The 27,125-nt window shown below is 45.0% G+C and overlaps 1 protein-coding gene across 1 annotated transcript; it reads right to left on the reverse strand.

Moving 5' to 3' along the window:
* Window positions 1-287: 287 nt before the first annotated feature.
* LOC144695346 (zinc-binding protein A33-like) lies at window positions 288-26,651 on the reverse strand. The gene is made up of 6 exons (XM_078566244.1): window positions 26,219-26,651; window positions 26,032-26,127; window positions 25,705-25,938; window positions 23,000-23,022; window positions 18,995-19,113; window positions 288-1,197 (listed from the first exon to the last, which is right to left on the reverse strand). Exons 1-6 carry the CDS (start codon window positions 26,627-26,629, stop codon window positions 647-649), a joined length of 1,434 nt encoding a protein of 477 aa, XP_078422370.1. The 5' UTR covers window positions 26,630-26,651; the 3' UTR covers window positions 288-646.
* Between the last annotated feature and the right edge of the window lie 474 nt (window positions 26,652-27,125).

Here is a 27,125-nt window from a genome sequence, read left to right on the forward strand (position 1 = left end):
AGCTGGTCTTCCACCTCCCCTCCTACCGAAAGGAAATATCAGACTCACCGCTGAAAACCATGACAGCCGAAATGTCCATCACCGTGAAGAAGGGAGAGAATTCGGGAGGTTTGGGGGTGGAAATCTTGACAGCTGCTCATGCAGGAATAACACTAACTGCTGGGAATTTATACAAAGCGGGGAGCTAGTTATTTCCCCCACTTCACTTCCTCCCCCTCTTGTGCTTTTCTCTCTCTCTCCCACCCTCTGGAGAAATTATTTCCTGGACCCCCCGGGAAAGACTCCCCGGACCCCAGTTTGAGAATCACTGAACTGATTCATCTCAAACAAGCTGATGTCCCACCACCTTCCGCCTGTGGAGCAACATTACAGGCAGGAAGGTCACCGGGTTCCTGCAGTTCACAGCTCATTCTACCCAGTAAGTTCCTCTCTACAATTGAGCTTCTATTTGTTTCTTCTCTCCCCCTCCTTCTTTCCCCCAGCCCTACAGAGGTCCTCGCTGATCTTTCAGTTCCCAGTTCCCATACAGGGTTTATACCCGGAATGTTAACCTGGCTTCTCTCTCCACCTGTGACTGAGACCCACACCCATCAGTTTACAGCTGGCAGGAGGCAGGGAGACGGTGTGAAATTATGGGATGGATCTGTTAGTGACCTTGAATCCCGCAGATTCTCAGCGGTGCCCAGTTTTTCCCGTCGTCATTCGGTCCCGGACTGAAGATGGGAAAGATTCTCCCAGTGAAAGTGTGGGTGAAAGTGTGGAGATGGGACATGTTGTCCGCATTGTAAAATGACACCTGTCCACCCTCATAGTCCAGGAAAACCCCGATCTTCCGGGGATTCACACTCGGGGTGAGGGGGGTCCGTGAGGGGGAGGTGGCGGCTAAATAACCTCTTCCGGGATCCAGCTTCACAACCCAGAATCCGGACTCGGGTCTTGGGGAGATTCCCCCTTTCCTGTTCACAGACTCTCGGGCCACTCCGAGCCCCCACCGAGTCTTCTCCTCCACCTCCACCTCCCAGTAATGTCTCCCTGATGTGAATCCCTCTGATCCCAGGACACAGACCCAGGGATCAAACCTCTCCGGGGTGTCAGGGAGCGGCTGCCGTTTGTCTCCGTGTCTCACACTGGTCCGGTCCTCAGACAGGATGAGCCGGGGATTCGCTGTGTTCAGATCCAGAGTCAGAGAGGCTGGAGCTGGGGGAAAGTTAAAATAACACAGTCAGTGATTTAGAGAGAGGGGCTGGGGAGGGGGAGAGAGTGTGAGGAAGGAGCCCGGAGGGGGAGAGGGGGAGAGGAAGTGGGAGAGAGAGCAGAGGGGGAGGTGGAGAGAGAGAGGGGGAGAGGGAGAGAGAGAGGGAGAGGGAGAGAGGGAATGCAGGGAGGCAGGGAGAGTGTGATGGTGTGAGAGGGAGAACGAGATGGAGGGGTAGAGAGTGCAGGGGGGCAGGGAGAGTTTCAAGGTGTGAGAGAGAGAGTGAGCAAGAACTGGAGGGTGAACGCAAATCGGGCAGAGTGAAAAAGAGAGAAGGGGAGGGCTTACAAGGGTGGGAGAGAGAATGTGAAGGTCTCAGAGAGAGTGGGAGACTGCTGAGAATGTGAACGAAAGCAGAACGGGGAGGGGCGAAAGTGCAGAAGAGGAAAGGAAGAGCGTGGGAGGAGGGGAGGGCGTGGGAGTGGTATAGCGGAATGGTGAGGAAAGGGGGAAGGAGAGGAAGGAGAGAGAGTGTCTGGGTCGGTGGATGAAAGGGCGAAATGGGACTGACAGGGACAATGGGTGGGGAATGGAGGTAGAGGGCGGGAGGGACCGATATTAGATCGAGCAGGAGCATTGTTGAGAGGGTGAGTGCATGGCAGGAAGAGGGAGTGTGTGTGTGGAAGGGGAGAGAGAAAGATTGTGGGAAGGTCAGAGGTAATAATGAGAGCAGAAGTTAAAGAGGAAAAGAGAAAAGGAGAGTGGGAGGTGAGTGAGAGAGTGTGGGGACAAGGGGAGTGAGAAAGTGTGGGTGGAGAGAAGGATGGGTGAGAAGAGGGAGAGCGTAAGGAAGGGAGAGCATGAGTGACAGGGTGTGGAAAGAGATAGTGACGCAGGGAGAGAGAGAGTATGAGAGAGGGAAGAGAGATTGTGAGAAGGAGAGCGGGAAGGGGAAAGATAAGGTTTGGGAGAAAAGGGGGAGGAAACAGCAGGCTGGAGAGAAAGAGAGCTGGAGAGAGTAGGTGGGGAGTGATACTTCTGCGAAACAGGTATGAAAATGTCACCACACAGATTGTATACAATCTGATCCTGTAAGGTACCAAAGAAAATTAAATTACAAGAACGCTATGATTAGGAACAGGGGTAGGCCATTCGGTCCCTCAAGCCTGCTCGACCATTCGACGAGATAATGGCTGATCTGATTGGATATATTCAATGACCCAGCCTCCGCTGCTCGCCGGGGAAGAGAATTCCAAACACTAACCACCCTCTGACAGAAAACAATTCTCCTCATCTCAGTCTTAAATGGGAGACTCCTAATTTTAAAACTGCCCTCTCGTTCCAGATGCCTCTCCAAGGTAAATGTCCTCTTGGCATCCACCTTGTCAAATCCCCTCAGCGTCTTACACGTTTCAGTAAGATCACCTCTCATCCTTCTAAACGCCAATGAGTAAAGGCCAAACCTGTTCAACCTTTTATCATAAGATAATCCATTCATCCCAAGAATCAGTCGAGCGAATCTTCTCTGAACTGCGTCTTATGTAACTATCTCATTTCTTAAGTAAGGAGATCAAAATGGTACACAGACTTCAGATGCAGTCTCACTAAGACCCTGTACAGCTGTAGCAACAATTGCATAGTTTAATACTCGATTCCTCTTGCAATAAACATGAACATTCCATTTACCTTCCTAATCACTTGCTGTACCTGCAAAGTAATTTTTGTGATTCATGTACCAGATTGTCTAGATCCCTCTCTACTGTAGAGTTCTGCTGTCTCCCTTGGTACATTGCGAGGCCAGAACCCAAAATGTGTGAAAGTCCCAGGCAAGACCCTCAAATTTGGTTATCATCTGATTAGTGACCATTAACTTTTTTATGTTAGTCGACCAAATTTGAAATCACAGTTGCTTGCTAAGAGGATAAATCGATAAGATTCCATGTTTTGAAACAAACAGAAGAATTTTACTAACCAAGAGTCAACAATGCAAACAGATAATATTATCTCTTATATTCTAACATAAAGAATTAACATGAGGTAAACATTAATTAACAGGAAAACTGCGGTCGAACACACCACAAACCACATGTTTAATGACAGACACGAGCAAGGCAAATCACATGAACTTGCTCATAATCTGCCAAAATGTCAATTATCACCATTAAATCCCCCCCAGAATAATGGAGGATCAAAGGACAAATATCAACAAGGAACTGCAACAAATATTATTAGTTAAAAAGAAAGTATGAGAGAAATTAATGGGACTTAAAGGAGATAAATCCCCTGGACCTGATGATCTACATCCCAGAATGTTGAATGAGGTGGCTGTAGAGAAAGTCGGTGCATTGGTGGTCATCTTTCAAAATTTGAGACACTTTGGAATTGTTCCTGCAGATTCGAAGGTGGCAAATGTAACCCCACTATTTATGAAACGAGGAAGAGAGAAAACAGGGAATTACAGACCTGTTAGCCTAACATCAGTCGTAGGGGCAATGCAAGAGCCTAAAATAAAGGATGTGATAACGGGACGCTTAGAAATAATGGGAAGCTTGGGCAAAATCAACATGGACTTGATGAAAGGGAAATCACGTTTAACAAATCCCTGTTGGAGTTTTTGGAGGATATAACTAGGAGAATAGGGAAGGGGTAACTGGAGGATGTCGTTTATTCAGATTTTCAGAAAGCTTTTGATAAGGTCCCACAACAGAGGTGTGCAAACAAAATCAGAGCAAATGCAATTTGGCGGAATGTACTGGCATGGATTGAGAACTGGTTTATGGGCAGGAAATAAAGAGTAGGAATAAATGGGTCATTTCCAGATGAACAGGCTGTGACTAGTGGGGTAGCGCAAGGATAGGTGCTTGGTCCCCAGATATTCACAATCCACATCAATGATTTGGATGTTGGGATTAAATGTACTATTTCCAAGTTTGCAGATGGAAGTCTCAGTTGTGAGCAGGATGCAGAGATGATTGAAGGAGATTTGGAGAGGCTCAGCGAGTGGACAAAAATGTGGCAGATGGAATTCAAGGTGGAGAAATGTGAGGATATCCACTTTTGTGGGAAAAACCGAAATGTAGGGTATTTCTTAAATGGAGAGAGGCTGGGAAATGTTAAGCATAAAAGGGAATTATGTGTCCAAGTTCATGAGTCACTGAAAGCCGGTACAGCAAGGAATTTAGAACGCAAATGCTATGTTGGCCTTTATTGCAAGATGATTTGGTTACAGGAGTAAAGGTATCTTACTACAATTATATATAGCCTTGGTGAGACTGCATCTGGACTAATATGTGCAGCTTTGGTCTCAGAACATGAGGAAAGGTATATTTGCCATAGACTGAGTGTAATGACGGTTCACAAATACATTCCTGGAATGGAGGGATTGTCCTGAAGATGCAGAAAATATGTTTTTTTTTCAAGTGCCAGCTAGGACCAGCATCTAGGTTGCCAAAGCATACACAGACAATCACAGCCTTACATGAAAGCTAAAAACTTGTACAAAGGGTTCAGCTGTAAATTTGCAATTAGGAAATGGGAGACACACATGGGCAGGGACTCAGGATGACTCAATCAAGACATGGGGAAGGCCATTTAACACCGTCTGATAGCCTCGAACCACACCCAGTCCTCAGCCCCCGTAAACCTTTTGTCTAGAACAAACGCACATTCTTTGTTGTCTCCCAAAAGGACAATGCCCAGTCTCTGCACTGCAATTACTGTACAAGAACACAATGATCAGATTATTGTTTTGTGGCCTTTGTGTAACTAGCACCATTAAGTTGTAACTGGTAGTAAAAAATATATTAACTGTGCTCATTTGAACATCGGTGGAGAAGTGCCTGGATTGCCCAGTGTTAGCTGCCCACATTTTTAATAAAGGAACCACTTGAATATTGCATCTGGACTCCGAGTGTTGAAATTTTGTACCGGAAAATTCCTCGGACCTTTCAGTCCTGTGAGCAAAGATTAAATAGACGGGACCTTTGCTCTCTGGAGTTTAGAAAAAGGAAAGGTGATCTCATTCAAATATACAAAATTCTGACATGACTTGACAGGATAAATGCAGCAAGGATGTTTCCCTGGTTGCGGTGGTGGGGCGGTCGAGAACTAGGGGACACAGTTTCAGATTAAGGTGCAGGTCATTTAAGACCAAGATAAGGAGGAATTTCTTCACTCAGAGGGTGATGAATCTTTGGAAGTTTCTGTCCCAGACAGTTGTGGAGGCTCAGTTATTGAGTGTGCGCAAGACTGAGATGGATAGTTTTCTACATATTAAAAACATCAATGGATACGGGGATAGTGCAGGAAAATGATGTTGAAGTAGAGAATCAGCCATGATTTCATTGAATGCCAGAGTGGGCTGGAAGGGCTGCACGATCTACTCCTGCCAAGAGTTAATCTATTCCAGTATCTTGAAAGGGTTAAACAATTTTAGTTAGAATTGCCTGTTAGTAACAATAAAATATAAGCAGAAAAGCAGAACGGGAGAATAGCAGATGTGTTTCAGACAGAATAAGAAAGGAGATGGGCAAGGCAGTAGAACAAAGAACAAGTTCAGGGAGTGAGTGGGTGTTGAAGTCAGGACGCACAGACTCCTGCACAGTCAGCAAGAGATGGTGGTCTTGCGAGGATGAGAACAATGTCGAGTATCTGTACACACGGGAAATAAGTGACAAAATCCGAAGGCCTCTTTAAGCATGTGATTGTAAATTGACAAGATTAGATTACGAGTCTGTGACTAATTGTGTATAGAAAGATTTCGCTGTAATCTGCACAGCTCGGTCTAGGACTGCCCAAAGCTATCTCTCCCTACGTACGCTTGAATCACTAATGAAAGATCGTGGCCTGTACCTGAGTCTCCTGGTAGTTTGTAGGGCAAACTACAACCTGCTGACAGCAGCTCCACTCCAGCATCTCAACAGAGGCACGTTCCCAGCTCCTCAGCTGAGCTGCTGCGCCAACTGCTGCTCCCAACTCTTTAAACTCAATACAAATGAACACAAATGGTTGTTCACTGACCTTTGAATTCACCTGTTAACCTGTGATCTCCCAGCAGGGTTCAACCCCCTTGCCCTGAGACAGGATCTGAATGGATCAACCCTTGGGACATTCTGAACTTTAAATGTCACAATCTCCAGACAACATAAAGGTTATTCCCACAGGTGTGAACTTATAATCGCTCCACACCGAAAATACACAGTCATAACTCTAACAATATAGTTTTAATCATCCTCTGTATTAAAATAATACATTGCCTTTATATTCTTCCTGCCAAGTGGACAAGTTCATGAATTTGGACATTATAATCCACCCACTAAGTTAACTATCAATTAATCTATCTAAATCCTTTTGTAGACTCTTCCTGTGCTCTTAACAAGTTAAATACCTAATATCTTTGTGTCATGAACAAATTTAACTACCAAACATTCGGTCCCTTCATCCAACTCATTGATATAGATTGCAAATAGTTGAGTTCCCAGCGATCATCCCTCTGTCACTCCACTCGTTACAGCTCAGCAACCCAAACACAGGAGCGGGATTGGGAGACAGAGAAAAAAAAACGTGTGAATAGAGAGAGGGGAGAGGGAGGGGGAGGGGAGGGAGAAAGGGTGATGAAGGAGTGAGAGATTGAGAGGGGTGGGGGTGTGGTCAGTGAGTGGACAGAGTGGAGCCAGAGTTAGCTGGAGGGAACAGTGACAATGCTGGAAGGGGGGGGCTGAGATGGTGGAAGGGGGAGGGGAGAGAAGTTGGTAGGTGGAGCGGAGAGAGAGCAAGGGAAAGGAAGGGGAGAAAGAAGGCTGGAGGGAAAGGAGGGGGAATTGCGAGGGACAGTGTGCGGGACGGGGAGGACAGGGAGAGTATGGGACCGAGATGAGTGAGGCAGTGAGGAATGGGGAGGGAAGACTGACTGGAGGGAAGTGAGTGAGAGAGGGGATGGACTCGGAGTGGAGCATGTGTAGGAATGGGCGGAGGAAGAGAACAGAGGGCACGGGAAGCGAGGTGGAGAGGGCAGGGGACCAGGAAAGTGAGATGAGAGAGAGAAAGAAGGTGAGGAAGGAGGGTTGTGAGGAAAATGTGCAGGGGGGGGGAGGCAGAGGGTGCATGGGAGCAAGAAATCGAGGAAGGGAGGACTGGGGGGTGGGTAGAGGGAGTGGGTGGCGAGTATAGAGAGTGGGGGAGGGGAGAGAGCAGAGATGCGGGAGGAGCAAGTGCAGATTTGGGTGGGTGATATTGGGGAGACAGTGGGTGGTGAGAGTAGAGTGTGAAGGGGCCAGGCAGCAGTGGGAGGGGTGTGGGCATTGTGTCATACAGTGTGGACAGGAGCATTGAGGAGCTGAGAAAAACACTGCTTCCTCCCCCATCTCCATATTGTAAACAGGAAAATAAATGTGCTCAGCTTTTCACTGTCGCCCACATCCATGTCCAGGAAACCCAAGGCTCAGGGCTCGAGTCTCAGGACATCCCAATTTGTGGACAGTGTTCTAAAACAGCACCAACATTAGCAGATGGATGTTGCCTAACACCTGTTTTTGGGACTGCCCTAGTCCCTTAAAAACATCCCAGCCCAATTATGAGTTGGACTAGATAACGGAATCTTATAGCGCAGAAGGAGACCATTCAGCCCATCGTACTTGTGCAGGCTGTCCAATTTAATCTTCTAGTCCAGCTTTTTGTCTGGATCTCTGCATATTAGTCCATTTGAGAACATCTTCAATTCATTTTTGAAAGTTCCTGTGGAATCCACATTTTCAGACAATGAATTGCAGATCATGAACATAGTCTGTGAGATTTCATTTTTGCTCATTACCCCTCTAATTCTTTTGGTGATTATTTTAAATCATAGCCTTTAGTTACAGACACACTTACCAGAGTAAACAGATTCTCCTGACCTGCTCAATAAAACCCTCATAATTCAAATTCCTGCATTAAATCTCCCTTTAAACTTCTCTGGTATAGGGAGAGCATTGCCAGCTTATCCAACTACCCTGTAAACTGAAGTCCCTCATCAGTGCTATTGTGCTGTTAAGTCTCCCCTATACCCTTTCCAATGACTTGACATCCTTCCTAAAGTGTGGTGTCCAGAAATGCAGAAATTACTCCTCCAGAGGCCTATTTGAAGTGCTCATTGGTGTAAACGCTGCAGCTGAAACTGCTCCTTTCTATACCTGTGCACTTGCACATGAGGGACAAGTTCACTATCCTGATTTCCTAATCCAGAAGGCGATGAAAAGTCACCAACAGATGCTCCAAGGTGACAAGGAGACACAGGGGGAGGGGGTGAAATTTGTCATGGAAGGCTGTGTGACACGGACAACACTGAAGTAGCAGCTCGGAACACATTCCACTCAATACCTGTTTCCATTAACTCCGATGGAGACTGATATTGAGCACGATGTAAACTGAGTTACTGATTTACTGTCTGATTTTCACATATTGCGTTACCATCCAAACAAGGTTTACTCTTTCTGAAACTCTTATTGAACTGTTTAAAAATAAAGACAGTTTCAACTAAACAGGGGCACACACAGACATTTCAGGACATGTCATTGAGGTGGTGGCTCACCAACAGACACTCCGTCTACAGCAACTTTCATAGACAATGGCGTCTCTGGATATGTGTGAATAGCTTTCTTCCTGCCTTATCAAGATACAGATATTACATCCATAGCTGGCATACACCTGGAGATATCCCCTGCTGAGCGCAGGAAATGGCCACATGCAGGTGGAGGGACTGATAAGGCATGAAAAACAATTGGATGACTCAAATCAAGGTATTAACTTATATATCAAGGGACCAGGGTCATAAAGGGATATAAAGCCACAGCCACAAGGACAGTGTTGCTGCAGCCAGGAAAGCGTGACGTGGTCAGTCACAGGAAGTCATTCAGCAGACTGACCACGTGGGAACGGGCTCCGACAAGCGGATCTCACTGAACAACTGGGGTTGGAAGTGTATATTATTGCATGGTGGGTTAATAAAAGTTTTGTGGGGTTGTTTAGGTTGGGACTGTACTCATCAGATCTCAGGGTTGGGAGGGCATGTGGAGGTGGATCAGAATAATGCCCAGTGGAACGAAGGGAGGTTCAAGGGTGACAGAGGGGAGTGGAAGGTTGATATTGTGAGGGTCAATGTGATGGGGGTAGTTGGTGGGTAGCAGGGGGGAGGGTAGAAGTTGGCGGATGAAGTTTGGAAGGTGACGCACACCATTTTTTCAAATCTGACGTTGACCACGCAGTTAGTCAGTAAGTAAGATGCCTCGAAGTGGGAGGAAGGGGGGTGGTGGTGGAGGGTATTAAAGGAACTATCTCGGCGATTGCTGGGCAGGATCCTCAGGGATAAGGGATACCCCCAGCAAAAATGGCTAATGATGCCAGTTCACCACCCGCAGAGTACTGCTGAGGAGTTACAATGCTGGCTATAACCACACAGGTCCCTGACTGAGTAGGTGATTGAGCTCCTAAAGATGAGGTTCAGATGTTTGGATGGCTCAGGCAGTGCTTTCCCATACTGAGAATGTCTCAGATCATCATTGTCTGCTGCACCCTGCACAGCCTCGTGTTACAAAAGGGGGACATGTTCCTGATCGAGACACGGGGAAGCAAGATGTCTGCTCCAATGAGAAGGACAATGAAGGGATGGGAGGGCCAGGATGTGGCCGAACCACATGCAGAGGCTATAGCTGGAATATGATGTGGTAGACAGGCTCATACCAATCTGATAGTTACCAGAATCAATTTGTTGAACTTTTTGGTTTACTATCCTTTGCAGAGTGGAAGGGCCCAGCACCTTCTTTTTTACTGACCTTCGGTTTCTCAAATGTACCTTTATTTTTGACAGCAGAATTAAGTTGCAGTAGTGACATCTTCCCTGCTGTTGGTTTGAGCCTTGCATGTGCCCAACTATAATAAAATGCAGAACCCTGGCGCCAAATGCGCTTATTAGGATCTGCACCGTCTCCTGCAACCTCAGGCACCTGTTAGTAGAATTGTGATTTCAGCAATGCACTGACAAAGTCCTGAACACAACAGACTGGAAGGAATGTCAAATCTAAACTTTCCAGAGATGCACTATCCTGATTGGGCATTCTGAATACACTTGTGTGTCATTGACTGAAAGCTGATGCATTGATCCCAAGTGAAGCCCTAGAAGGGTCCATTATTAAAGAAGTTCAAGGCGGGGGTGACCTTCAACGCCATCAGCATTGGATTCCCTCCAAGCCCTTGTGGCCGCAGCTCATTGTGGAGAAGCTGGCAAATAGATCCTGGGATCTACAAAGCCGCCTCCGGCATTGCCTTTCACCCGTTTGTAGATAAGGGCACCGCCTGTGATACACCTGTGGCCAGGCCAATGGCCGCCATCTTGACTTCCGTGAGGCCGGCTCTTGCTAACCCTGACACTTGCTCTCAAAGGGGAGCCGACCTAGCAGAGAGCTCTTTCAAGCTGAACCAGCTGTGGAGGATCAACATGAGAACATTTGGCCCCTATAAATCGCTGCTCCATGCACATTGATGAGAGATTATCATGTTCCTGCACCCCCAGGTCACCACTCACACATCATAATCGCATATCCCTTGACATCTTTATCACACCAATAAGATTAGAGGTTACTCTGTAGTCCACTCACTGAGTGCCTCACCTGCTCTATGCTTTGCTGAGGTGCAAGGCCCCTGACCCTCCAGTCACAGAGAACCCTACAAGTCTCAGTCTCAGATGGGCCTTAGCTTTAGTGGAAGACCGTGATCAGTCATTGTTGCACCCAAAACCAAGGTAAACTTCTTTCCTGCATCGACCCTGCACAAGACAGTTAGAGCTGCTGATCCTTCTCATGGATCTCCTCACTGCCCTCAGCACAGGTCCAATCTACACTCCCTCTCCTCATGCTCTAAACAAGCAACGATCCTTCAATGATGTCCTTTGCACTTTGGTTAGACACATGGCAGCATGATATCATCGCTATAACAGAAACTTGGCTTATGGAGGGGCAAAAATTGCAGATTACCATCCCTGGATATAGTGTTTTCAGGCACGGTAGAGAGTGGAATAAAAAAGGTGGGGATGCAGCATTATCGGTTCAAGAATCAATGACAGCTGAAAGGAGGGATCACATCCAAAATGAAGCATCAAATGAGGCCCGATGGGTGGAGTTCAGAAATAAAAAGGGGCAGGCACACTACTAGGAGTGTACTCAGGTCCCCAAATAGTGGAAGGGGGCAAATATGTCGGCAAATTTCTGAGTGCAAAAACAATAGGACGGCAATATTTGGAGACTGTAGCTACCCTAATATGAATTGGGATGTGAACAGTGTGAAGGGCACAGAGGGCACAAAATTCTTGAACTGCAGTCAAGAGAACTTTCTTAGCCAACATATAACTAGCCCAATGAGATCGGGCGCAATTCTAGATTTAGTCTTCGGAAAAGAACCTGGGCAAGTGGATGAAGTAGCAGTGGGTGACCATTTTGGAGATACTGACCATAAGACAGTTAGATTTAACACTATTATGGAAAAGGACAAATAGAAAGCAGGAATTAAAGTTCTAAATTGGGGGAGACAAATTTTACAAAGTTGAGAGGTTAATTGGCGAAAGTGGAATGGATAGAGTTATTAGAGGGGAAAATGTTGTCAAATCAGTGGGAATTATTCATAGGCAAGGTTCTACGGGCACAGTGTAGACATGTCCACATAAAAAAAAGGGTGATATTGACAAATCAAAGCCCCCTGGTTTCGCAGAAGCAGAAAGGTCAAGATAAACAAAAAAAGAAGGCTCATGGCAGTCACAAAAAGTCTAATAGTGAAGCAAGTCTAGAGGAGTATAGAAAGTACAGGGGTGAAGTAAATATGTAAATTACGAAAGCAAAGCGAGGATTTGGAAAAATATTGGCAGGTAAAATCATATAAAACCCTAAGGTGTTTTGCCAGTACATTAAGAGCAAAATAAAAACTAAAGGAAGGGTAGGGCCTGTCAGAGATGTACATGGTAACCTGTGCATTGATACTGAGGATGTGGGCAGGGTTCTCAATGCGTATTTTGTCTCAGTCTTCACTAAAGAGAGGGATGATGCAGACATTCTAGTTCAAGAGGAGGAGTGTGAAATATTAGATAAAATAAGTATAGTGAGAGAGGAAGCAATGGAAAAAATGACATCCTTGAAAGTGGATATATAACCAGGATCACCTGGATTGTATCCCGGGTTGTTAAAAGAAGCCAGGGAGGAAATAACGGATACCCTGAGGATTATTCTCCAATCCTCACTAGAGACAGGTGAGGTACCAGATGATTGGAGGTCTGCAAACATTGTACCATTATTTAAAAAGGTTGTGAGGGATTGGCCAGAAAATGATAGGCTGGTCGGCCTGTCTTCAGTTGTGGGCAAATTATTAGAATCAATTCTGAGAGGCAGGATAAAGTGTCACTTAGAAAGGCATTGATTGATCAGGAATAGCCAGCATGGTTTTGGAGAGGAAGATCATGTCTTACTAAAGTAATCGCAATTTTTGAGGAACCAACAAGAAGGATGGATGAGGATAGTGGAGCAAATGTTGTCTACATGGATTTTAGTGAGGCATTTGACAAGGTCCCACATGACAGACTGGTCAGGAAAGTGAGATCACATGGGTCACAGGGAAGGTGGCGAGTTGGATCCAAAATTGGCTCAGCAACAGGAAACAAAATGTCATGGTCGACAGATATTTTTGCAAATGGATAATGGTTTCCAGTGGTGTTTAACAGAGCTCAGTGTTGGAGCCCTTGCTGCTTGTTGCATATATTAATGATTTGGATGTAAATGTGGGAGATATGATTAAGAAATTTGCCGATGACACGAACATTTTCCGTGCAGTTGGAAGTGTAGAGGGTAGCTGTTATCTCCAGAATGATATCAATGGTTTTGTTGAGAGGGAAAATTGAATTCAATCTGGATAAGTGTGAGTAATGCATTTGGGGTGGGGTTGAGGAAGTGAGAGACGTTGGTGTGCATGCGTATGTCCTGGAAGGTGGCAGTACAGGTGGGTACAGTGGTCAAGAAAGCATATGGAATGCTTTTCTTTAATGTACGAGGTAATGAAGTCCAAGGCAGGGACGTTGTGATGGAACTGTATCAGACGCTGGTTACCACAGGGCACAGAAGTAAGGTGATTGGTAAAAGGATTAGAGGGGAAATGAGGAAAATATTTTTCACCCAGAGGGTGATGGGCATCTGGAAGTCTTGGCCTTGTTGGTGATTTCAGCTGAAATGCTCAAATCATTTGAAAGGTACCTGCATCTGCACCTGAACTGTTGTAACCTGCACAGCTACGTATCAGGAGCTGGAAATTGGGATTAAAATGAGCGGCTAGATTCTTTGTTCTTTGGCTGGTGCAGGCACAATGGGCTGAATGGCCTCTTATTGCACCATAACTTTTCTATCATTCTATGATTGCAAACCTTTTATGTGAAGCCTACTGCCGCCCTTCATAATGGAGATAAAGTAGACGAGCAGGCCACCAAAATCTCCATGTGCGATCTGACAAAGGATTTAGGCAAATGCACAAACATCTCTTTAATCTTACACCCAAATCCCTCTTCCAGTGCAGCCTCTGGTTTTCTACTGTTAAGAAGGGAGCATAGAGCTTCAGTCTCTTAGCCTTGAAATGGCATCCGTGCCTCACTCGTAGCAGATTTAACTCTGATTGAGTACTTGTGGTAACCACCACATCTCACATCAGGGCAACAGCTGCAGGAGAAACAATGACCTAGATGATCCGTCTTGGTCTCCTTCCAACGTCGCCAATGTCACAGATGACAGTCTTCATCTGATGCAACTGACTCCACATGATCACAAGTAAGGGATGAACTCACTGGAAACAGCAAAGGCAATGGGCACTAACCACATCCCAGCTGTGGAACTGAAGATTTTAACGCCAAAATTAGAGACACCCATAGCCAAGTTGTTCCAGTCGAGTTACAACACAGGCATCTGACCGACAATGTGGGAAATTGCCCAAATACATGCTGTCCACAAAAAGCAGGACAAATACAATGCGGACAATCACAGATCCAACAGTCTACTCTCAATCGTCAGGCAAGTGGTAGAATGTGATGTTGACAATGACATCAAGTGGCACTTACACAGCAATAAAATGCTTATGCTCCTCTGTTTGTGTTCTACCAGAGCCAGTTGAAATCGAATCAGTTCGATAAAAATGAAATAAAGATGGGCAGGTGATGTGTTGCAGTTGCAGCAGGTGGGGACTGGACGCTACCCGTCTGATTCACGGCAAACACATCTGCAGTAAGTGTCTGCAGCTTGAGGAACCTCAGCTCTGAGCTGATCCACTGGAATCCGTGATTTGGACAGTGCAATGCATTGGAAAGGAGTAAAGTTACCAACACATTTTGTTCCAGGAGGCAGTGACACCCTTAGTTATTTCCAATTTGTTTAGTGGTCAGGGAAAGGGAAGAAAGTCAGGTAAGAAAGCTCAGCTCTAACAATTGTCCAACAGATTCAAATGTGTTTCAATTCATGGGGCCCTGGCAGCAACGTTGGTGAAAAAGGGAGTGAAACTATTAGAATGGCCTTCACTTGAACCACGCTGGAACCAGTATCCTGGCAAATTGTAAAATACGGCTGTGGAGAGGACTTTAACCTAAAAAGTGGGGGAGGGGGAAAAAGTGTTCATGTGTAGTGAGATTTTGAACATTGAAGAAAAAGGACAAATCAATAGTGCACCTTATGTGATTGAGAGCATGAATGCAGGGAGGATGAGCAAACTGACTATGGCACAGTGGTGCAGGAAGCTATCCAAATGCAAAAATGAATGTTATTGTAGTAGGGGACAGGTTAGTTAGGGGGATAGAAACTCTTCACTTCAGGCAAGTGCAAGCATTCCAAGGGCTGTGTTGCCTGTCCTGTGCCAGAGTCAAAGTAATCCTCTCAGGGCTGGTGAAGAACTTGGAGTGGGAGGAAAAGCATCCAGTTCTTATAGTCCCCGTGGATACTCATATTGATAGGACTAAGAAAGAGGTTCTACTGAGAGAGTATGTGCAGTTAGGCACTAAATTCAAAGGTAATAATTTCTGCCTGAGGCACCAGCTGATTGGCATGGAGTGAATACGATCAGAGAATTGAATTTGTGGCTCAAAGATTGGCGTTGGAAAAATGTGTTTCAATTCATGGGGCCCTGGCAGCAACGCTGGGGAAAAACGGAGTGAAACTATTAGAATGGCCTTCACTTGAACCACGCTGGAACCAGTGTCCTGGCAAATTGTAAAATACGGCTGTGGAGAGGACTTTAACCTAAAGAGTGGGGATGGGGGAGGAAGTGTTCATGTGCGGTGAGATTTTGAACTTTGAAGAAAAAGGACAAGTCAATAGTGTAGGATAGCGTTGCAGGTGATGATAAACAGAGTGTAACAGGAAGTGATAGAGCTTACAAACATAAGAGTATACCAGCCAATAAGGCCAGGGTAGGGAAAAATTGCCCAAAGACCAAAATAACAGCTCCTTATCAGAATGCACACAGAATTTGTATCAAGATGGATGAATTGATAGCACAAATGGAAATAAATTATTTTATGATGGCCTTTACAGAGATATGGTTGCAGAGTGTCCACAGCTGGGACCTGAATATTCAAGGGTATGTGACATTTTGGAAGGACAGGGGGAAAGCAAAAAAAGAGATTGGGTAGCTCTGTTAATCAGGAACGTGATCAGTACAGTTGTGAGAAATTATTTTGTTTCCGAGGATCAAAAGGTTGTAACAATTTGGGTGGAGATAAGAAACACCAAGGGAAAGAAATCATTAATGGGAGTGGTTTATATGCCTCCTGAAAGTAGCTAAGCTGTAGGACAGAGTGTAAATCAAAAAATAATGGGAGCTTGTAAGAAGGATACTGCAATAACTGTAGGCGGTTGTAATCTTCATACCGTTTGGCTGAATCAAATTGGAAAAGGTGACTGAGGATGAGTTCATAGATTGTATTTGGGACAGATTCTTTGAACAATATGCTCCTGAACCATCCAGGGAACAGGCTGTTTTACACCTGGTAATATCTACCAAGAAAGGATTAATAAGTGACCTCATGGTGAAACATCCTCTAGTTAAGAGAGATCACAATAAGATAGAATTTCACATTCAGTTTTAGGATGGGCAATTTATGTCTGAAACTCATGCCTTAAACTTAAATGCAGGCAATTACAAGGGTTTGAAAACCGTGTTGGCTAAAATGGGCAGGGCAAATAGATTAAAGGCAAGTTGGTAGAGAAGCAGTGGCAGACATTTAAGGGGATATTTCATAACTCTCAACAAAAATACATTTCATTGAGAAAGAAAGGCTCAACGAACAGAGTTCGCCATCTGTGGCTGACTTAGCAAGGTAATGGTGGCAGCAAATTGTGATAAAAGATGTACAATGCCGCAATGATTAGTGGTAGGCCAGAAAATTTGGAAAATTTTAGAAACCAGCAAAGATTGACTAAAAAATCGAGGGAGAAATTGGAGTATGAGAGGAAACTCGCAAGAAACCTAAAGACAGACAGTAAAAGCTTCTACACATACATAAAAAAAGAGTTGCGATAGTAAGTGTGGGCCCCTTAGAGGGTGAGTCTGGGGAATCGATAGTGGGAAAGCAGGAAATGGCAGAGACATTGAACAAGTATTCTTCATAGTAGAAGGCACAAGAAGCATACCAAGAATAATAGAGGAACAAAGGCAAAAAGGAGAGAGGAATTTAAAACAATCAAGATCACCAGAGAAAAAGTAGGAGGAAAATAATGGGACTAAAGGCTGACAAGAAATTTTGACCTTATGACTTGCATAGTTGGGTTTGTGAGGCAGTGACTGCAGAGATAATTGATTCACTGTTTGCAAACTTCCAAAATTCTCTAGTCTCTGCGAAGGTCACAATGGACTGGCAAGCCATGAATGTAACACCACTGTTCAAGAAAGGAAGGAGACAGAAATCAGTGAACTATAGGCTAGTTAATCTAATATCTGTCATTTGGAAAATGCAGGAAACCATTATTTCAAAGGTAGTAGCAGGACATTTAGAAATCATTACATTATCAGGCAGAGTCAACATAGTTTTGTTAAAGGGAAATCATGTTTGACAAATTTATTAGAGCACTTTGATGATGTAACAAGCAGGATGGATAATGGGGAACCAGTAGATGTAGTGTATTTTGATTTCCAAATGGCATTAGATAAAGTATCAATAAAGGTTTACTGCAGAAGATAAGTGTTAGGGGTGATACAAAGGCATTGATAGATTATTGGATAATGAGCAGGTACAGAGAATGAGGATAAATGGGTCATTTTCAGTTTGGCAAACTGTAACTGGTGGAGTGCACCTAGGATCAGTGCTTGGGCCTCAACTAATTACAGTTTATAGACAGGACATATTAAAAAGACTGACTATATTGCAGCCAAATTTGCTGATGATGCAATAGGATGCTAGTTGTGAGGAGGGATTAAAATTGTCTGCAAAGGAATATGGAAAGGTGAAGTAAGTGGGAAAAATTGGCAGCTGGAGTATAATGTGGGAAATTTTTAGGTAGTCCACTTTGTCAGTAAGAATTAAAAAATAGAATATTATTTAAATGGAGAGAAGTTGCAGAATGCTGGAGTATAGGGGTATCTTATATATTAATTACAAAGGTGAGCACAAGAACAGAAGTATTAGGAGCAGGAGTAGGCCATTCGGGACCGGCGAGCCTGCTCCACCATTCAATAAGATTGTGGTTGATCTGATTGCGGCATCAGCTTCACTTCCTTCTACCTCCCCATGCAGGTACAGAAAGTAATTAGGAAAGCCAATGGAATGTTGGCCTTAACTGAAACGGAGATGGAGTATAATAGTGGGGAACTCTTGATATAACTGTACAGGTCATTGCTGAGAGTAACAGTACAGTTTGGGTGTCGGATAACTCAGCTGGCTGGACGGCTGGTTTGTGATGCAGAGTGATGCAACAGTACAATCCCTGTACTGGCTGAGGTCATCCTTGAAGGCCCTGCCTTCTCAACGTCACCCCACACCTGAGGTGTGGTGACCCTCAGGTTAAACTCACCACCAGTCATCTCTCACTAATGAGATTGCAACCGATGATCCTCTGGGACTATGGCGGCTTTAACTTCACAGTTTTCGTTTCCTTACTAAAGGGAGTTCTTTTATGTCTGAGAAGCAGTTCAGGGAATGTTCGCTAGGCTGATTCCTGGGATGAAGGGGTTGTCTGATGAAGAAAGGTTGAACAGTTTACGCATTTACTCTTGAATTTAGAAAAATTAGAGGTGATCTTATTGAAACATAAATGATTCTGAGGGAGCTTGATAGTGTAAATAGTGGCAAGATGATTCCTCTTGTGGGGATATCTAAAAGCAGTGGATATAGTTTATAAATTAGGGCTCTGTCTCCCTTTTAAGACAGAGATGAGAAGGAATTTCTTCTCTTTGAGGGATTTTAGCCTTTGGAATTCTGTTCCACAGAGAGCAATGGAGAAGAGGCTGTTGTTTATACTCAGGGCAGAATTAGGCAGATTTTTGATCAACAATGGAGTTAAGGGCTATTGGGAACAGGAAAAAAGGGCAGTTAAAGCCACAGTTAGATGAGCCATGATCTTATCGAATGGCAGAACAGGTCTAATGGGCCAAATGGCCTCCTGCTGCTCCTATTTCTTATGATCTTATCTTATGATCATACTACCACAACCCCTCACTGGAGGAACGTTGAATTTCCTGTTTTCCCCACACCCTTGGAACTTTGGAGCCCATTTATTTCCTTCACAACTGGAATTATAGTTAGGAAAATTAATATAAAATTTTTACCAGGGTTAATGGAATTTATCATTTCCCTCCAAGCTGTGTACTGTAAAGGTCCTTTGAACTTTCCGATAGACAGGGCCGCAGCGTCTGCAGCTGAGAGTTTCTTAATGTCATCACTAATCCTGTAAATGTTAAAGAATTGATGGTGTAAATTCATCCCAATTGAACATTTTCAACATGATTTAAATGGTGAAGCTACCCCAACATTCATATATTTCAGCATTTTTCATATTAGAACAAATGTGATAGAAAGTGAAATTTCTCTCTATAACTGAGCAAAAGGTAACTTGGAAATGCAAGGGCAGAGTATGGAAACACTGATGTCCTGCAAAAGGCCAACAGCATGATAACAAATTAGTTACCAGTATATCACAGATCACAGGAGAAGATAAACATTTAGCCTGTTCACTTGCTGTATTCCAAACTAAGCTTGTAGAATAAAAGCAAAGACTGAAAACATCAACCCCACTCTCCGAGACACCAGCCCTCCTCTACTTCTGGCCAATTGAATATCCCTGATTTTAATCGCTCCACCATTGGCAGCAGGACCGTCAGCTGCCGAGGTCCTGAGCTCTGAAATTCAATCCCTAAACTTTCCTGCCTCTCTATTTCTCTTTCTTCCTTTAAAACGTTTTAAAATGTACCTCATCTTTGGTATTAATACCTCCTTGTGGTTTGGTGCCAATATTGCTTTATATCTTAAAACACGTTTCTGCTGTTGCGTTGATTTTTTTTCAATCATTCACGAGGTGTGTGCTTCACTGGCTAGCCCAGCATTTATTGCCCATCCCTAACTGCCCCTGCAGAAGGTCGTCGTGAATTGGCTTCTTGAACCCCTGCAGTCCAAGTGGTCCAGATACACCCACAGTGCTGTAAGGGAGGGCGTTCCAGGAATTTGACCCAGCGGCAGTGAAGGAACGGTGATAGAGTTCCAAGTCAGGATGGTGAGTGGCTTGCAGGGGAGCTTCCAAGTAGTGGTGCTTCCACACATCTTCTGCCCGTGTCCTTCTAGGTGGTAGCAGTCATGGATTCGGAAGGTGTTGTTTAAGGAGGAATGGTGAGTTCCTGCACTGCATCGTGTAGATGGTACACACTGCTGCCACTGTTCGTTGGTGGTGGAGAGAGTTAATGATTGTGGATGGGGTGTCAGTCAAGTGGGCTGCATTGTCCTGGATGATGTCAAACTTTTTGAATGTTATTAGAGCCGCACTCATCCAGGCAAGTGGAAAGTATTCATCATGCTCCTGACATGTGGCTTGTAGGTGATGGGCAGGCTGAGTTACTCATCGCAGGATTTCTAGCCCCTGACTTGTGCTTGTAGCCATTGCATTTATATAGCTAGTCCAGTTCAGTTTGTGCTTAATGGTTCAATGGTAAACCTCAGGATGTTGACAGTGGGGGATTCAGTAATGGTAATAGCAAGGGATGGAATATCAAGGGGCGATGGCTAGATTCTCTCATGTTGGCGATGGCCATTGCCTGGCACTTGTGTGGGGAAAATGTTACTTGCCAGTTGTCAGCCCAAGCCTGGATATTGTTCAGGACTTGCTGCAGTTGGACATGGAGTGCTTCAGTATCTGCGGAGTCAAAAATGGCGCTGAACATCGTTCAATCATCAGAGAACATCCCCACTTCTGACTTTATGATGGAAGGAAGGTCAATAATGAAGCTGTTGAAGATGGTTGGGCATAAGACAATGCCCTGAGGAACTCCTGCAGTGATGTCCTGGAACTGAGATAATTGACCTCCAACAACCACAACCATCTTCTTTTGTAACAGTTATGACTCCAACCAGTGGAGAGCTTTCCTCTGATTACTATTGACTCCAGTTTTGCTAGGGTTCCTTGATGCCAAACTCCGTCAAATGATGTAATGTTCAGTCACTCTCACCTCACCTCTGGAGTTCAGCTCTACTGTCCATGCTTGAACCAAGATTGTAATGAGGTCAGGAACTGAGCAACCCTGGCAGAACCCAAACTGAGCGTCAGTGAGAAGGTTATTGCTAAGTTAGTGCTTCTTGTTAGCACTTTTGAAGACCCTTCGTCACTTCACTGATGATCGAGAGTAGACTGACAGGGCAGTACTTGGCCAGGTTAGATTTGTCCCTCTTTTCGTTTACATGATATAAGTGGGAAAATTACCACATTGCCAGGTAGATGCCAGTGTTGTAGGTGTACTGGAACAGCTTGGCTAGGGGTGCGATAAGTCCTGGAGCACAAGTCTTTAGTACTATTGCCAGAATATTGTCAAGCCCCATAGCCTTTGCAGTATCCAGTGCCTTCAGCCATTTCTTCATATCATGTGGACTGAATCAAATTGGCTGAAGACAGGCATCTGTGATGCTGCGGACTTCTTGAGAAAGGCGAGATGGGTCATCCACTGGGTACATCTGGCTGAAACAATTCAGCCTTAATCTTTTGCACTGATGTGCTGGGCTCCCCATCATTGAGGGTGGGGGTATTTGTGGACCCTTCTCCTTACATTTGTTGATTAATTGGCCACCACCATGCAACGCCTGATGCGGCAGTACTGCACAGCTTTGATCTGATCCGTTGGCTGTGGGATCGCTTATCTCTGTCTATCCATTGCTGCTTACACTGTTTGACATGCAAGTAGCCCTGAGTTGTAGCTTCACCAGGTTGACACCTCCTTTTTAGGCATGCTTGGTGCTGCTCCTGGCATGCCCTCCTGCACTCTTCATTGAACCAGAGTTAATTCCCTGGCTTGGTGATAATAGCCGAGTGAAGGATATGCCAAACCATGAGGTCACAGAGTGTGGCTGAGTACAAATCTGCTGCTGCTAATGGCCAACAGGGCCTCATGGACACTCAGTTTTGAATGAGGGTATCCTCAATGTGAAGGCAGGAGTTCATCTCCACAAGGACTGTGCAGTGGTTACTCATACTGCTGCAGTCATAAACAGATGCATGTGTGGTAGGCAGATTGATGAGGAAGAGATCAAGTATGTTTTTACCCTCTTGTTGGTTCCCTCACCACCTGCCATATACCCAGTCTAGCAGCTATGTCCTTTGGGACAGAACCAGCTCGGCCAGTAGTGGCGATTTTTAAAAATTCATTCATGAGATGTGGGCATTGCTGGCTAGGCCAGCATTTACTGTCCATCCCTAATTGCCCTTAGAATGTCGGTGGTGAGCTGCCTTCTTGTACTGCTGCAGCACATGTGGTGTAGGTACACGCACAGTGCTGTTAGGGAGGGAGTTGCATTAACGAGTCACTCTTGGTGATGGTCATTGAAGTGCCCCATCCAATCTATATTCTGCACCCTTGCAACTCTCAGTGCTTCCTCCAAGTGGCGTTCAACATGGAGGAGTACTGATTCATCAGCTGATGAGTGGGTGAGAGCGGTGGGTTGGGGGGGGTGTGGTTGGCAAATGGTGTAGGAACGTGGTCATCATCAGTATGTTTCCTTGCCCATATTTTACCCGATGCCATGAAACTCCAACGGGTCCTGAGTCGATGTTAAGTATTCCCAGGGCAACTCCCTCCAAACTTTACACCACAGTGCCGCCACTTCTGCTGGGTCTGTCTTGTCGGTGTTAAGGATACAGGTCAAGGTTCTATACTGGAATCAAAACAAAACCCGTTCCCACTTTAACATGTGACTGTCTCGGTTTGGTCAGGAGCCTTGCAGGGACATGGATGGTCGACACCATGGAATCATGGACGGTGTGGCTCTCTCAGGGTCAGTCGGAAGGTCACAGCCGCACGAACAGCAGTCTGCAGCCTGCAAGTGAGTACTTCAGGACTGCATGGCATCTTGTAATTTAATACAATCATGTAGACCAGTTATATGAAATCTAATTTAATATCTGCAATAAAGCATGTCATCACAATAAAAGACTAGTACTTAAACCATAAGCAGAGTTATTGTCACCCGATGAACGACCTTTTAATGTTGCGATGGTAACTAGAAAAGAAATTCATAACAAAACCTTTCTGAGTTATTTTACCAAATTGTGCAGAGTTTCAGCAGAAAACATGTCCTACCTTCTCTTCCGACAAGCTTCCTCCTGAAATAAATGAATAACGAACAGTGAGGAGCATAGTAACAGATTTAGAAACATAGAATGCTTACGGCGCAGAAAGAGGCCACTCGGCCCATCGTGTCGGCGCCAGATGAAAAACAAGCAACCCAGCCTCATCGCACTTTGCATCATTTGGTCCACAGGCCTGCAGGTTACAGCACTTGATGTTACTATCCAGACAGCTTTTAAATGAGTTGAGGGTTTCTGCCTCTACTACCCTTACAGGCAGCGAGTTCCAGATCCCACAACCATCTGGGTGTAAACGTTTTTTTCCATAAGACCATTAGACCATAAGACATAGGAGCAGAAATTAGACCATTCGGCCCATCGAGTCTGCTCCGCCATTCAATCATGGCTGATAAGTTTCTCAACCCCATTCTCCCGCCTTCTCCCCGTAACCTTTGATCCCCTTACCAATCGAGAACCTATCTATCTACGTCTTAAATACACTCAATGACCTGGACTCCACAGCCTTCTGTGAATGAATTCCATAGATTCACCACTCTCTGGCTAAAGAAGTTTCTCCTCATCTCTGTTCTAAAAGGTCTTCCCTTTACTCTGAGGCTGTGCCCTTGGGTGCTAGTCTCTCCTACTAATGGAAACATCTTCCCCACGTCCACTCCATCCAGGCCTTTCAGTATTCTGTAAGTTTCAATTAAATCCCCCCTCATACTTCTAAATTCCATCGAGTATAGACCCAGAGTCATCAAACGTTCCTCATATGTTAAGCCTTTCATTCCTGGGATCGTTCTCGTGAACCTCCTCTGGACCCTCTCCAGGGCAAGAACATCCTTCCTGAGGTATGGGGCCCAAAATTGCACACAATATTCTAAATGTGTTCTGACCAGAGCCTTATAAAGCCTCAGCAGCACATCCCAGCTTTCATATTTAGTTCTCTCGAAATAAATGCCAACATTGCATTTGCCTTCCTAAATACCGACTCAACCTGCAAGTTAACCTTAAGAGAATCCTGGACTCGGACTCCCATGTCCCTTGCACTCCAGATTTCTGAATTCTCTCCCCATTTGGAAAATAGTCTATGCCTCTATTTTTCCTACCAAAGTGCATGACCTCACACTTGCCCACATTGTATTCCATCTGTCACTTCTTTGCCCATTCCCCTAACCTGTCCAAATCCTTCTGCAGCCTACCCGCCTCCTCAATACTACCTGTCCCTCCACCTATCTTTGTATCATCTGCAAACTTAGCCAGAATGCCCTCAGTTCCTTCATCTAGATCATTAATGTATAAAGTGAAAAGTTGTGACCCCAACACTGACCCCTGCGGAACTCCACTCGTCACCGGCTGCCATCCTGAGAATGACCTCCTTATCCCCACTCTCTGCCTCCTGCCAGACACCCAATCTTCAATCCATGCTAGTGCCTTGCCTCTAACACCATGGGCTCTTATCTTACTGAGCAGCCTCCTGCGCGGCACCTTGTCAAAGGCCTTCTGGAAGTCCAAGTAGATAACATCCATTGGCTCTCCATTGACTATCCTACTTGTTACCTCCTCAAAGAATTCTAACAGATTTGTCAGGCATGACCTCCCTTGATGAAACCATGCTGACTTTGCCCTATTTTACCATGCACTTCCAAGTATTCTGAAATCTCATCCTTAATAATGGACTCTAAAATCTTACCAACGACCGAGTTCAGGCTAATCGGCCTGTAATTTCCTGTCTTTTGCCTCACTCCCTTCTTAAACAGGGGTGTTCTATTAGCGATTTTCCTGTCCTCTGGGACCCTCCCTGACTCGAGAGATTCCTGAAAGACCACCACTAAATCCTCCACTATCTCTTCAGCTATCTCCTTCAGAACTCTGGAGTGTAATCCATCTGGTCCAGGTGATTTATCCACCTTCAGATCTTTCACCTTTTCCTCATCTTCCCTCTCATTTTTCTATGCACTTTAAATCTGTGCCCCCTCGTCACTGACCTCTCTGGTAAGTAAATAGGCCCTTCCCCACCCTCTCTATCAGGCCCCTCACAATTCTGTATATCTCAGATCTCCCCTCAGCCTCCTCTGTCACAGGCAGAACAGCCCCAGCCTTTCCAATCTTTCCTCATAGCTGCAATTTTCTAGTCCTGGTAACATCCTTGTAAATCTCCTCTGTACTCTCTCTAATTCAATTACACCCTTTCTGTAATGAGGTAACCAGATCTGCACACATTTCAGGAGGACAGAAACAGGGCGGCTGGTGAAATGAGCAGACTCAGAGCATATTAGATTTAAGACGGAAGTGTAAAGTGATGCATTTTGGTAGGAAGGTTGTGGAGAGTAAAGTAAACTGGAACTCAACATCAGTCCCGCTCACAGACACAGTGACTCTCACACACCGTACCAGACACACTCACAACCTGAACTGGAACTGGGTTACAATGGGCGGTCCAGGAGAAAATTAAACTCGGCAACACGGAAATAATCACAAAGCTCGTGTGAGGATCAAGAAAACTCATTCTCTGGAGGTTACAGGTATTCCCGGGAATCTGCAGACAATGTGGAAGCCGATTATTCCGGGGAGACCGCAAAACTGCCACGAAACAGACAGAAATTTGTTTAACTCAGTTTTTATTTATTCGGTAAATTCAATATTTATTCCACAGTTATCAGTTATTTTGTGACTGTGTGAAGTTTCACGGAACTGACCCGCAATATATTCCCTCACCTTTAAAAATATCAACTCGTCCTTTTGCTCCATCTGTTTCTGCAACTTTGAGAGCTTCTCCTCAATAGAATTTAAATTCTCCTCAATCGCTCGAAGGTTTTTCTCCATTCTTTCGAGAATCCTCTCCTCTTCTTCTCTGAGATCTCTGAGTAGTCGCTGCTCTTTCTCAGTGAGAATCTGATGCATTTTAGTGAACTCGGATGTGATGTGGGTCTGCAGACTGCTCGACTGTTCCTACCAAATGAAATGTGAAACATAATTAATGTCCCGCGATAAAGGGAGCAAAACTGACCGAGATCCCAGAAAACCAGAACAGGGAGACCTTACCCTGACTTCGGAAATCTTCCGCTTCTGTTTCTGTTCCGTTTCTCGAACCGCCGATTTCTTCTGTGTGAGAGAATCTAAGGAAGATTTCAGCTGATCCTGGGATTGGGAGAGAAAATCACAGAACTGAAGTGTTAGACCATGAAAATGTGATAAAACTATCAACTTAGAAAATATTTTCCCCTTTTACCTTGTAGATTTCAACAGCTTCTTTAATCGGCAGGAAGTTGTGAGATTTGTGTTCCCGCGAATCTCTACAAATCACACAGATCAATTTCTTGTCAGTTTCACAAAACAGCTTCAGTTCCTCCTGATGTTCCTCACAGTGAAGTTTACTTTCCTTCTCTTTCGGATCCAGCTTTAATTTTCGAGTTTTCTCGGCCAGATTCGCTAAGGCCCGATTTACCCTGAGGTTTCTTTCCGGAAACTGCTCTCTACATTCCGGGCAGGAGTTTTTCTCCTTCTTTTCCCAACACTGGGTGATACAGGAGCGGCAGAAGTTGTGTCCACAACCCAGTATTACGGGATCAGTGAAGAATTCAAGACAAATGGGACAAATTGCCTCCTCGGTCAAACTCTGGACCTGTTCTCTGAAAGCCATGTTCAGATTCAGCACTTCCTGATTCAAACCACTTTCAGTTTCGATGTTGCTGCCGCACACCCTCAGTTCAGCATTTTCCCTATAAAGTTCACTGCGATCCTCAGGGAATTATTATTCCATCGTGGTCTATGTCCTTGCGACTTTCACACAGGACAGTAAAAATAACACGCCCAGTCTAAAGGGGGAAAAGGAGAATTGAAGCACGGAGGGAAATAATTGAAACCTGTCGAGGACGGGTTGGGCTCCAATGGATAGTTGACAGTGGAGAGAGAAAGAGAGAGGGGGGTGGGGGGGAGGGAGAGAGGAGGAGGAGATCGGCGGGAACGAGATTCCAATGCACTTTTCTCCAGTGTGAACTCGCTGCCGATAACAATCCCTCTGGTGAAACAAGGTGTGAGATCCAGATCCTTAAAATGCGTTCCTGATTGCAGACGCTCACACTAAGGCAAAAAGTACCATGACTTCAAGAAAGCATTTCGAGTGATAGATACAGAGA

This window comes from Cetorhinus maximus, chromosome 21 (assembly GCF_964194155.1).
Source record: "Cetorhinus maximus chromosome 21, sCetMax3.hap1.1, whole genome shotgun sequence".
Taxonomy (NCBI): Eukaryota; Metazoa; Chordata; class Chondrichthyes; order Lamniformes; family Cetorhinidae; genus Cetorhinus; species Cetorhinus maximus.

Excerpts from the sequence above, each read along its gene's own strand:
- LOC144695346 (XM_078566244.1), bottom strand. The coding sequence starts at position 26,629 with ATGGCTTTCAGAGAACAGGTCCAGAGTTTGACCGAGGAGGCAATTTGT. Across the intron at positions 19,114-22,999 it reads GAAGCTTGTCGGAAGAGAAG|GATTAGTGATGACATTAAGA; the intron begins GTAGGACATGTT and ends TAACATTTACAG. Across the intron at positions 1,198-18,994 it reads GATAAATTCCATTAACCCTG|CTCCAGCCTCTCTGACTCTG; the intron begins GTAAAAATTTTA and ends ACTTTCCCCCAG.